We start from the raw sequence: 13,448 nt of genomic DNA, 5'->3' as shown, positions 1-13,448 counted from the left end.
ATTCCTGCTCCGCACTTTCTAAATTTAGCTTCCTTGTTTTAAAATTGCAAATAGTGAACTCCCTACCCCCTTGTAGAGGATCAGAGTGAGCCTTTAAGAAGGCGCTTGGGGAGAAAGCGTTTGGAGAAAGCAGCAGATACAGGCACAGAGCTCACCGGCCATCATTCCCGATAAAGTCGCCTGAGGAAAGGGGGCTGCAGCCAGCTGGGCCCTGCGGGCGCTCAGTGGAGAGACCAAATCCACAGTGGCTTCCAGGGAGCCCAAGAAGTCCCCTTCCCCAGGAGGGTCAGGGTGTTGGTTGGTCCCAGGTGACCAGCATGGACAATAACCAGACTTGGGGGACAGTCACCCTGGGAGCAGAGCTGGGCCCGGAACCCAGGCTCTGGAGGGATGAGGCTAGGCACCCCGTGGCGCCCCGCCCCTGCCCATGGGCCTCCTCCTCAGGTCCTCTGCATCTCCTTGAAGATTCTCCTGCTGGGATCACCCTCCTCACCAGATCATGGTCGGCCTCCTCCAGGAAGCCTTCCAAGAGTACAGGGACCCCTCTGCTGTGAGCCACAGCACCTGTGGGCCCCAACCTCGTCTGCTGTTGTATCCTTGGGCTGCTGGGGCAGCCCCTCACTGACAGTCCTGGTGGGGTGTAGTGCTCATCAGCCTGCCCAGATCCCAGAGGCTGGGTCTTCCTCCTGCCCAGATCCGCGAGCAGATGGGTGTCCCCTGCCCAATTCTATGAGGTTCCTCCAGGGCCTGGTGCTTCTCCATACCACTCCCTCACCTGGGGCAGACGCACTCACACGGGCGGCACGCGCGGCTGACTGGCAGTGGGCCAGGAGGCGCCCAGAGGGCCAGCGGGCCACGCTTCATGGGGAGGCAGAGGGGGGCCTGGGCCTGAGCCGGCTGGGCCTGCCGTGCTCTGGCATGGGGCCCCTGAGGGCAGACCTGAGTGTCGGAGCCCCCGTTGCCCCGGGCACCCCCATCGGGATGAGCGGAGTGGGGCCACCCCCACCCTGAGCCCCCCCATTCTGCTCCGGGCCTCCAGCGGGCCTGCGGGTGGGGAGTGGGGGTGAGAGGAGCTGCGGACGCTCATTCGTGGCTGGAATGACCTGAGAAAGCAGCACAGTCACGTTTATTGCGCATCGGTCCCCGGCAGCCCGCCTGGTCCTCTCACCAACGCAGACCTTGCAACCCTGAGACAGAAGGGTTCCTGTCCCCATTTTACGGATGAGGAAACTGGGGCTCACAGGGTGGTGGAGGCAGCTTCCACCCAGGTCTGACCCCAAAGCCAACCTCAGCATTCACTCCCACCCACCCCGAAGAAGAAGGGGAGCCCGGGGCCCGGCCGGCGTCCAGAAGGGCCCGCGCTGGGGCGCTCAGTGCCAGATCTTCACGTCGCCCTCCCAGGAGCAGGAGGCGAGGACGGAGGGCAGCACGGGGTGGAAGGCGGTGCCCACGCAGGCCTGCGCGTGCCCGGGCAGCGTCCGCGCTCGGCTGGCGGTGCGGAAGCAGTAGAGCAGGACCCGGCCGTCCGCGCTGCCCGTCACCAGAAGGTCGCCGTCCGGGGAGCACTCACAGCCCACGGAGTAGCCTTCCACCTGCGAGGGTGACAGAGGGTGACGGCGGGTGAGTGGGCCATTCCACGGGTGCTCCGAGGCGCCCGCCCTCCAGAGGGGCCCCCACAAGCAGGGCTGGGCCACACACGGGCCCCGGGCAAAGCCCAGGCTCCTCCAAGAGGCTGGGGTCCTGGTGCGGGTCATTCCGCAAGCCTGGTTCATGGAATCTGCTGGAACAATTCCAGTACAGCTGACCGTGTCCGGCCTCCTCCTCCTAGGGAGGCAGGCCCCAGCGGGGAAGGGGGCAGAGCTAGAAACACCCACCCCGTGACCAGTCCATGCCAGCCAGCAAGTCAGGGGAAACCTTTCCTATCCAGCAACTGGGGCCTGGGGTGGGCCTTGAGGGGACACCAGGCCACACAGCACGTGGTCACCTGGGAAGCAGAAAGCAGGGCCTGCTGGACGGACGGTCTGTGCACTCTGGGGCCCCAAGTCCATTGCTGACACTGTCCGGCAGGAGGCCCGGGACCGGTGCTCAGCTCTCCACTCTCCACCAGGGGACAGGGACAGGGACAGGGACAGGGTACCTTGTGCCCTTCGTAGCGCCGTCTTCTGCTCATCCGGTAGGGCCACACGGCGGAGAACAGGGCCAGGTAATTGCCATTGGTCTGCGCCAGGAACACAGGCTCCCGCGGGTGCAAGGCGAGGCTGGGGCAGGTGTACCTCTCCTGAAACGGCAGGGCCACACAGAGGAGATCGGCCGGCGGCCTCTGCCCGCCGCCACCCCGTGCTCTGCTTGGGGGCCCGTGCCTTCCTCCCGGACCTGGGCTCAGGGGTCCCCATGAGTTTCCTGTGGCTGCTGCAACAGACTGCCACACCTTTGTGGCTCAGAGCAACACAAATGTATTATCTCAGAGTCTGGAGGTCAGAGGTCTGACACGGGTCTCACCGGGCCAAAATCAAGAGGTTGACAGGGCTGGTTCCCTCTGGAGGCTGCAGAGAATCTGTTTCCTTTGTACTTCCCAGCTTCCAGGGGCCACCTGCACTCCTGGCTCAGGGCCCTCATGGTAGACTGAAAATGCTCCCCACCCCAAACACATCCATATCCTCATTCCTGGGGCCTGTGAATGTCACCTTATGCGTCAGGAAAAAGAGGGAGGAGTCTTTGCAGATGTAATTAAGTTAAGGATGTTGAGACAGGGTGATTATCCTATAGTATTGACCTAAATGCAGTCAAGGGAAGCAGAGGGAGATCAGACATGGAGAAGGTGGTGTGAAGATGGGAGGGTGTAGGCACAGCCATGCGCCGCCAGCCGCCAGCAGATGCGCCAGGAGCGAGGCACAGCCACACCCCGGCGCCTTCAGAAGGGGCGCGCCTCGCCAATGCCCGACTCCAGCCAGCGACACTGACTGCAAACTCCAGGACTGTGAGGGCGGACGTTCCGAGTCTGTGGTCATGTGTGACACAGCGGTAGAGAACGAATCTCGTGCCCATCCCCCCACCTCCACAGCAAGCCCTCGGCAGCAGCCCAGCCCAGCCCAGGGTCCCACACGGCCAAAACAAACAGTAAGTGAGGAGGCTAATGGCCGAGCGAGAGGTTGAGTGCGTGAACAAAGTGTTCAAAACACAGACGGGGAAATCTATGTTTGATGAACTTGGTCACTCAGAAATGCCCTTGAAACTCGCTCCTCAGCTGCACCTGTCCGTCCGTCCATGTTCTAAGATTGCCCTTAAGCCTCACTCTCTAATGAGCCCAGGCTCCGAGGGCAGAGTGGGACCAGTGAGAACCCCAGCTGCAGATGGACGTGCCCATCAGAGGCACGGAGGCCACGGCGGCCCCTAACGGGCTCCCTGCGTGATATGACCCCACAGAGAGCCTGCCCACCGCAGGAAGGACGAGGAGGCGTGAGTCTGGCAGGGCCAGCACTCAGCAAGCAGCTCTCTCACCCACCTCGCTCACTTCCCTGCACTTCGCAAGGCCTGCCGGAGGCAGGACCCCTGGCGGCCAGACATGCCCCGCCCAGCCCCCTCCGGGACCCGTCCTTCTCAAGAGGTTGCACGAGAGCCTGGAGTAAAGGTCTAGAGGCAGCTTGCTTAGGGTCACTCAGAACACCCGAGAACAGAAGAAAAAAGCAAGAAGGGAAAAGGTCTGTATGTATACCTGAGACAGACAGACAGGTGATAGATAGATGAGAGATAGATGAGAGAGAGATGATTGATAGATGATAGATAGGTGATTGATTGATAGATGATTGATAGGTGAAAGATAGATAGATGATAGATAGATGATAGATGATAGATAGATGATTGATAGATAGGTGATAGATAGATAGATAGATAGATAGATAGATAGATAGATAGATAGATAGACAGACAGACACAGAGAGCCTGCCCACCGCAGGGAGGACGAGGAGGCGTGAGTTTGGCAGGGCCAGCACTCAGCAAGCAGCTCTCTCACCCACCTCGCTCACTTCCCTGCACTTCGCAAGGCCTGCCGGAGGCAGGACCCCTGGCGGCCAGACATGCCCCGCCCAGCCCCCTCCGGGACCCGTCCTTCCCAAGAGGTTGCACGAGAGCCTGGAGTAAAGGTCTAGAGGCAGCTTGCTTAGGGTCACTCAGAACACCCGAGAACAGAAGAGAAAAGCAAGAAGGGAAAAGGTCTGTATGTACACCTGAGACAGACAGACAGATGAGAGATAGATGATAGACATAGATGATAGATGATAGATGATAGATAGATGATAGATGATAGATGATAGATAGATGATAGATGATAGATGATAGATAGATGATAGATGATAGATGATAGATAGATGATAGATGATAGATGATAGATAGATGATAGATGATAGATGATAGATAGATGATAGATGATAGATGATAGATAGATGATAGATGATAGATGATAGATAGATGATAGATGATAGATGATAGATAGATGATAGATGATAGATGATAGATAGATGATTGATAGATAGGTGATAGATAGATAGATAGATAGATAGATGGATGGATGGATAGATAGATAGATGTGTGTGTGTGTTTAAATTCAGAGTGGGAGCACCGAAGAGATTAGCCATGGCTTATTTGAAATCTTAAAAGATGGTGGTGATGTCAGCGATGATGGTGTGATAATTAAATGGTGGTTATGAAGGTCGTGGTGGTTGATGGTGATGATGGTGGTACTGATGATGGTGGTCGTGGTGGTGACGGTGGTGGTGGTCGTGGTGATGGTGATGTTAGGTAGTGCATTTATGGAGCACGCTCTGTGCCTGGTACTGTGCTAGCCCCTTCATAAGCATTTTCTCTTTTAATTCTCAAAACCACACTATGAGGCGAGTAATATTCTCATCCTCGATTTTCTAAGAGAAAAATGTAAATCGAAGACACTAAATAATGGGGCCAAGGCCCCAGCTTGCACGTGGTAAATCCAGGGCTGTCATGACAGTGGTCTGACTCCAGCATCCCTGCCTGCACTCCCAGGTCACAGCCCCTACCACAGCCACCGGCAGGGGCAGGGTGGACACCTGTGGGCTGGCCGGGGCAGTGGAGGGGGGTAAGGATGTCTCGGACTGCTCGGCCACCTTCCTGTCCATCCGGACTGGGCTGCCCTCCATGCCCTTACCGCATGGCGGGGCTGCGCTGGGCAGGGACGGGCGAGGGGCGGACAGGGAGTCGCTGTGGTCTGGAAGCCTGGGAAGGGGTCTCCGGGCAGGCCTGGACCTGAACCTGCCTTCCCCCACCCTAGAGATTTCAGGCAGCCAATCTGCCTCCGAAGATCCTATCGCTGAACCACCTCCCACAGGGGAGGAGCTGGGACCCCGGACAGCCTGGGGCTATGCGGACTCATTCTGTGGCCGAGACTCAAAGTGATGGCGAGCGGGAATTCTCACGTGGAAAATCTGGTTGGAGATCTTGGCGGCACTGCGGAAATCCCAGGCGATTATGGTGCGATCGGCGGAGTCCCGGCTCGAGGCATCTGTGCTGCTCAGAAACTCGGAGCCTTCCTGGAGGAAGAGGACGTCCAGGGTCTGCTGCACGGTCGCCTTGTAGCTTCTCACCGCCTGCAAGAGCAGACACGCGTCCTGCTGGCGGCCCCCGGAGCACGGGGCAGCACCCGCGGGGAGGGCAGGGGACGGCCACCAGGGGCCCAGAGGGCAGGGCTTAGTGAGGGGAGTGCTGAAGGAAGGGACCGAGCCCAGCCGGGGGCACCTAAGGGACAACGCTGGTGCCCATCGATCTGGAGCCACACTTGCGAGCGGGTCCTGCTTCCGAAGACGGCACGTGATGCAAGCTCACAAAGCCCCAGCCTACTGCCCCCGGAGCAGTCGCTGTACCACTGGGAGTGAGTGTCCTTGGCGACCACAAAGCCAGAACCACAGCGGGCAGGTCAGGTTTGAAGGCATTTTTACTTCTTGGCATCATGGCCAACATTCCAAAGCCTCCTGCCTCATAAACTGCCATGATCGCGGGTCCCGCGTCGTCACACTGTCTGCAGAGCATTTTCTCACGCCCACCTTCCGCTCTAAGATGGCTGGCCTGGCGGTGGCAGCTACCAGGACGGGGTCCCCAGGACCAGGACTAACCAGCACCTCCACTTAACAAACTCACGGCGGGCCGACGGTACCGAGCAACAGGCCAGGGCACAGTGCCTCGGGCCGGCTGCGGGCCTGGCGGGTAGACCCGCTCCCAGGGCGCCACCATGTGGCCAGAGCATAAAGGCAGCTCAGCACCCCGGCCAGAAGTGAGCCATCTTGACACATTTTGTAAAAAAACTGGAGTTCACGACCTTTCAGATGTTGCAGACTTTCATTCACTATCACCCTCTTCAAGTGTACATATGTCAAACTCACATTAAATGTGGCACCCCATACATGCACTGAGATGGGGGGCAGGGTTGGAGACCCATTCTCCAGATGAGGAACACTGAGGCTCGGGGAGAGGCAGGGATTTGCTCAAGGTCACATGGCCAGGATGGGTGGAGCCTGTCCAAGCCGCAGCTGCTTCCCTGGAGCCCGCGTCCCCGTCTCCTGCTGGCCAGTCCCGCCTCAGTGACTGCTGGGACACATTCCTGGCAGACGGTGGGCAACAAGTAACTGCTCTTCTCCGAGCCTCTTCAGAGGCAGCCCCGGGCTGGCACGATTTCAGGGTGGGCCTCCAGAACCCGGAGGAGTGGTCGGGGCAGAGAGGGCGGGCAGCCCTGCAGGCCTCTGAGCACAGGACAGGGAGACAGGCTGCCCCTTGCTGACCGGCCCATGTGGCTCCTCTGCGGGCAGTGCCCGCTGCCGGCCTCCCTCCCTCTCTCCCTCCCTCCGTGCACCGGGACTCCACTCGGCCCTCCCAGAGGACCCCCAAGGCTCATAGAGTGTGGACCCCCAGCCAGGAGGGGCACAGCGGCTGTGCCAGGGATGAGAGGCTCTGGCCTGCCCGGTCTGGAGCGGGGGCAGCAGTCTAGTGCCTGGGAGGGGACGTGGCATTCCACTGAAGCTCCCAACACCTGCTATGATGAGCTGCACAGCCATCCAATCACAGGGACGGTGCCATCCCTAGGCGGTGTTTGGGATGCATTTGGAGGTGGGGAGGGGGAGGCCCCATCACCATGGCCCTGGAGCTTTCTTCTTCACCGCTCCAAAGCCACTGCCCCTCCTATGCCGTGCCATTCGCGTCTCCCCTTGTTAGCCACCTTCCGCACTAGCCACCCCAGGTCCCCGCCCGCCTGGGCCACGTGGGACTGGAACGCCTTCCTTCCCGTCTGGCGACACCTTGTCCATCCCTACAGCTCAGGTGAGGAGCAGAGACTCAAACACGGCCGGGAGCACGTGCCAGGAGAGGAGTAAGTCTGGCCCAGCGGGTGTCCCTGGACGCAGCCCGGTGGCGGGGGACACACAGCAGCCCCCGGTGCCCCACCAGCCATAGAGAATGGCGGTTGGTGGCACCCACATGTGCTGGCAGGGCTGTGAGCCCCTGCGGTCAGGTTCAGGCCTTTGTGCCTCAGCCGCCTCCAGCAGCAGCACCTCGATTCCTGGTGGGGCTCGGGGAACACAGATCCAGGGGGCCCCTCCTGGCTGCCCACTCTGTGCCCATTAAACGCCAGCCACTGGGAGGGGGTTCCCACAGATCACCTCACAGTGACAGCGACCATGGGAGGCGGCTTTGCCCAGAGAGCGGCAGGGAGCCGGGGTCCTCGGCCTGTCCACCGCGGAAGCACCTGTGCGCCCCATCGACACCGCCCGCCGCCCAGACAGGCTTCCAGAGGGCGGACGGAAATGGCCCGGTGCATCAGGGCGGCACAGAGTCGGCTGGCGGGAGACAGCACGTCACGGTGATCCCCGCCAGCGACGTCGCCCAGGTAAAGGCCGACCTTTGCGGTGACTGCTGCTGAGCGCGACTTACTCGCCTTGCAACTGCCCGGGCCGGCAGGAGCCGGGGAGCCGCTCGTGCGTCCGGGGGAGCGTTTTATGGCAACCTTAATTACACCGACAGCCGGCGCCCCCATCTCAGGGGCGTGGGGCGCGCAGGCCTGACCAGCTGGATCCAGGAGGGAGCCTGGCCGGACGCTGGTGGCACCGGGAACTCTGCTGGGGAGGCAGCTACTTGGCCGAAGGTCTGCGGCTTCGGGGAAAGTGGAAGACGTGATTGTAACACATTCAGTTACGATGAAAATCACCTGATGGCCTGAAAATCACCTGATGGCCTGAAAAATCTGCCAACTGCCTGGCCCACCAGACGCACCTGGGTCACCGGGCCGCTTGTGGTTCTCGTGAGGGCACAGCTCTCCCCTCCGTGGGTCCTGGCCACTCCCACAGTGCATGGGGCAGAAGCGCAGGCCAGGCCACGCGTGTGCCCAGGGCATCCCCTTCTCCTCTGGGCCTGCTCAGGGCCATCGCCACCGGGAGCCCGGCCGGACAACAAGCGAGCCCCTGCGCCTCGAAGCACTGCTGGCACCGGGCCCCCTCGCCACACCCGCCAGTCCTCTGCACGCAAACCTGAAGGGCGGGGGAGGGGAGACGTGCTCTGGGCCCCCACAGGACACGGTGCTCCCTCAGCTGACTGCCCATGCCACCTCCCTACCCCACAGGACAATGAGCTCCTGGGGATGAACGTCTGTTACATTTCTGGGTCGCCCTTGGAAAGCACTGGGTCTGCACACTGCATCAGTGAGGTGCAGTGAACTAACGGCTGAGTAAATGGATGAGTGGATAAACGAAAGGACAAATGAAAAAAAGGAGAACTTGGAAAGTCGTGACCTGGCGGCCTCTGGTTGCCAGTGACATGATGGCACTTGGGCTGAGGGAGCACATGGAGCTGCTGCCTCCGGCTCCAGCAGGCACCCTGGGGGGTGACATTCAACTCACGGGGCACTCCTGTGGCCGGGACATGGAGGCAAAGGGAACCTGATCTCCCAGGGGGCTCCGAGACCATGCCGGGGTGGGATTAAAGAGCAGCACTCAACACCACGTCGGCACTCGAGGCTGGCGGGGGCCTCTCCCGCCCCAGTGGGAGGCAGACGCCTGGGCATCTGAGCCTGCCGCTCTGTCACTGGCTGCGTGGCCTGGGCCAGCAACTATCCTCTCCGGGCTCAGCCTCCACACCTGTAAGGTGGGGACAACAACAAGACCTCTGGTTTGCAAGTAAACAAAGGTGACGTGCCTGGCTCAATGGCTGACAGGCAGCAACCACTCATAAACCTTCTCTTCCCCAGCCGGCCAGAGCTAGAGTCCCAGGTGGAGCCGTGAGGCCCTGGGCAAGTCCCTTCTTCCCAGATTTCAATTCCTTCCCTCTGAAAATGAACGAATTGGTCTCTTTCAAATGCCAAGACATGAGGGGTCTATGCACAAGGAAGACCTTTCTAGGGTTTAAATTCACACAAGGACAAGTAGCCAATCACACAGGACAGCACACACAAAAAGAGCGCTGCTGGCAAATTCACAAAGAATCGGAAACGTACATTAAAAAAATAAACTATAAAAATGTGAGGAGAAAACATGATTGAAGTTTTCTATAACCTGAGACCAGGGGAAAACTTTCCTGGCTATGACTCCAAGGCCAGAAGCAATAAGACAAAAGATGAATCAATCTGACTACATGAAAATCACCATCATCATCGTCTTCATCATCATCACCATCACCATCATCACCATCACCACCACCATCATCATCATCACCATCATCATCATCATCACCATCATCACCACCGTCATCATCACCATCATCATCATCACCATCACTATCATCATCACCATCACCACCATCATCACCATCATCATCACCATCACTATCATCATCATCACCACTGTCATCATCACTCTTACATGGCATAAAAACAGGTATATAAGTAAAGTAAGAAGGACAATTGGGAGAAATATTTGCAACTTATATTAGAGGCAAAGGTCACCATCCCTAATATACAGTTTCTAAAATCAGATGAAAATGATCAGTAGCTCTACAGAAAAATGAGCAGATGTGAACAGAGAGTTCATATAAAAGGAAACATAATTGGTCCTTTGATCTTGCTCACAAGAAATGAAAATTTAAATTACACGAAGATACCCAACTGAAATTAGCGAAATTCTAAAGTTTGATCACACGCTCCATTGTGTGTGTGTCGGGGGGGGTGGGGTGGGGGGGGAGGTAGGCATCAGTCACTCTACATACCAACGCCAGAAATGAGAAAGGGTACGATCCCTGTGGCTAGAACTCGGGCAACACCGAGCACAATAACCCATGTCATCCAGCAATATGTGTGGCCCAGCAGCCCCACTGAAGGAACTGATCCCACAGTGACGTTGGCAAACCCCCAAGCAACACAAGCACAAGGCCATTCAAAGCAGCACTACTTGTAAAAATAAAATCGGAAGGACCCAAATGGACATCAAGGAGGGACGGGTTAAATAAACCTCAGGATTCCCCAGTCCGGAACACCATGGAGCTGCAAAAAAGAATGAAGCCGACCCCCCCGCCTGCTGTGGGGTGCCCCTCCCCGCCCTACGCCGACCTCCCCACCTGCTGTGGGGTGCCCCTCTACCCATACACGGTTCAGTGAAAAGTGCGAGGTGGGAGAGGAAAAGGGTGGACAGTAAACGGAAGACGTGATGTAAACATATGTGTGTGTTTGCTTACCTTAAAAAACAGGAGAAAGATACACCAGAAACTAAGATAAATAAAGAAAAAAGGCTGCCTCTAGATGCAGGGAGAGAACAGAACGGAGTAGATAAGGTTGGAGGTAGGACTTAGGAAGTTTCTGTAAAGGACCAAATAGTAAATATTTCAGAGTTTGTGGGCCAAATATAGTCACTAGGGGATGTGTGTGTGTGTGTGTGTGTGTGCGCGCGCGCGTGTGCGTGTGCGTGTGTTATAGCCATTTAAAAATGTAAAAACCATTCTTAGCTCAAGGACCATACAAAAACAGTCCACAGGCAAGACTGGACCCAGGAGCTATAGATTTCCAATCCCTTCTCCAGAATGATGTACATATTTTATAATGTTATACAACAAAATTAACTTTAAAAGCAGTCTCTAAAATGTGAAAGCAAAATTAAGCAAATGAAAGTAACTATATATTGAGCTGGTAGCTTCACCACATAAATAGGATTTATTTTAAGAGATGTTAAAGCATAGTAATTTAATGGTAGGTCCTTAGCTGAATATACATTAGGAACAGAAAACCAGTAATTTGGTGGTAAATCCAAATTAGATATACAGTGTGGACAAAAAGAACCGCAAGAAATCTTAAACTGTTTTTAGTCAATTACATTGCTGGTGTCAACATATACCGAAAAAAATTGCATTAAGGCATATATAAATCAAATGTCTCAGTATAAAAGAGATCAGAAATATATAATAGCAAAGAGACGAAAGAAAAATTCAGTAATCCTAAATCTGAATTGGAAAAATCAGTAGTACCAATGGTGCATTTTTCTTTATTAAGAAAAATGATTTTGTTATTACAAAATCATTTCCCAGCTCTGTCCACAGAATGAGCCTAGAAACGATGACCAACCACAGCCTTCAGATCCTGGTCTCCAAACCCACCCAAACCCACAAGCGGCACAGATGACAGGCCAGCGCGTGGCAGCAGTTACTGTAACTATATAGCACACGTCTGCGAAGGCACAGGAGGCTCGCCAAGGTAAGCGGGACATGGAGGATGCGTGAGACCCTCACTGAACGTCAAGAAATGAAATACGCAATGTTGAGGCAGAAGATGCATCAGATGGGGTTAGCATCAGATGGGACCAGAGGAACACCAGCAATCAAGATAATCCAAAACATACTAGAGAGAAAGAAAAAAAAAGACTAAATTTCTTAAATGAACAAAATCTAGTTTTAGCTCCAAATGGAGTAAGCCCACTATGGCCTCTCAACCTCTCCCACGCATGACGACTAAAAACTCTGGACAAAATTCAAGAAGCAAAACGACCTGAAGACTTTGAAAAGTAAGTAATAGCAGGTGGGTTGGGGGAGGAAGTCAACATTGGCACAAAGCCAAGTATGGCAAGCGAGGCTCTAGGTTTGTGGGTTTTTTAGTTTTGGTTTTTAGGGTCTTTGGTCTTTTAACTCCTGACGTTTTAACCCACAGACTGATTGAATTAAGGAATTACACAGTGAGCGTGAACGGCAAAAATTGTGAAATAAATCCATCATCCTGGCCAAAGAAAGAAGAAAATGGGCCCCTGTAAGCCAGAGAGCATAGAGGAAATTTTAAAAGGTATCTCTGTCTTGCTCTCCCAGCCCTGCCCAGGTGCCAGCCCCAACGGCAGAACTAGGGGTGCAACTCAAGTACCTAAAACCCAGAGGGGGAAAAAACTGAATAGAAGAACTAGGAGAAAGGGCCACTACTACGGAAACAGTAAGAGGGAAAGCCACGTTCTTTTTCCCTCTATTTTCTCCAACGTTAGCCACTTCGCCTTGAAAGGGATCCCAGCTGTAGACATTGTGTGATGAGGCAGGAAACCAACACTCTGAGAAGAACACTCCATCTCTCTGGGAAGAAGAGCCAGGAAAGGAGGCCCTGGGAAGCCAGGGAACGAGGGAGAAATCCCAGGAGAGAGCTGAGAAGGGAAGCCCCTAATGCCCCTATGCATGAACCGACAGGCGACCCAGGACAATCCCTAAGCTACACACGCATGGGACACAATCGACGAAGCACAGCTAAAGCTTTGAGAAGGGAAGTACCATGTAACCTCTGCCCAAGTCTGAACTAACCCATTGGGGCCTCAGCATCACAAGGACTTGAACTGAAAATGGAACCCCTGCCCACAGAAGGACAGAAAGAACTTGCGATCTGAATCTAACGGGGTTGTCGCCTGTTAAGACATCACTATTCCACACATGGTTTCAATAGGGCCCAGGACCTACAACATAATATTCAAAATGTGCAGGATATATTCCAAAATTACTGGACATATAAAGTGCCAGGAAAATGCCAACAGTAACCGTGAGAAAAGTGAAACAATAGATGTCAAGCCTTAAATGACCGGATGTCGCAATTATCAAGCACATTTAAAGAGCCATGATAATAACCCTGAGTGAGACAGACACTCTTGAAATGAATGGATAGATGGTCTCAACAGAGAAACAAATGATCTATTTTTAAATAGAAATTTTAAAATTGATTATATCGAAAAAAAAAATCATGGGATAAGCTCAGTAACAAAATGGACATGACAAAAAGACTCAGTGAACTTGAAGATAGATCAATAAAAATAATGAGATCTGAAACGAAAATGAGCAAAGCCTTGTGGACCAGTACAATAATATCAAAAGATTAAATATTTTTGTCAATATAGTTCCTGAAGGGGAGGGGAAAGAGCACAGTGTGTGTGTGTTTAAATAAATATTGATCCAAAGTGCCCACATTTAGTGAAAGACATAAATTTACAAAGTAAAGAGATTCA

At 54.8% G+C, this 13,448-nt stretch overlaps 1 protein-coding gene across 3 annotated transcripts in view; it reads right to left on the bottom strand.

Annotated features, from left to right (window-relative positions):
* Nucleotides 1-1,104: 1,104 nt before the first annotated feature.
* WDR25 (WD repeat domain 25) overlaps nt 1,105-13,448 on the bottom strand; it is a 123,869-nt gene continuing 111,525 nt past the window's right edge. For all 3 annotated transcript variants that reach the window (XM_006925579.3, XM_006925580.3, XM_015599654.2), the window contains exons 5-7: nt 5,445-5,615; nt 2,138-2,278; nt 1,105-1,592 (exon numbers count right to left, since the gene is read on the bottom strand). In XM_006925579.3, coding sequence (XP_006925641.1) covers nt 1,371-1,592; nt 2,138-2,278; nt 5,445-5,615 — 534 coding nt within the window. In that variant the 3' untranslated portion in view covers nt 1,105-1,370. The remainder of the gene's footprint in view (nt 1,593-2,137; nt 2,279-5,444; nt 5,616-13,448) is intronic.

The sequence above is a fragment of the Pteropus alecto genome, unplaced genomic scaffold (genome assembly GCF_000325575.1).
Source record: "Pteropus alecto unplaced genomic scaffold, ASM32557v1 scaffold8, whole genome shotgun sequence".
Classification (NCBI taxonomy): domain Eukaryota; kingdom Metazoa; phylum Chordata; class Mammalia; order Chiroptera; family Pteropodidae; genus Pteropus; species Pteropus alecto.
This window is presented reverse-complemented; position numbering and strand designations above follow the sequence as displayed.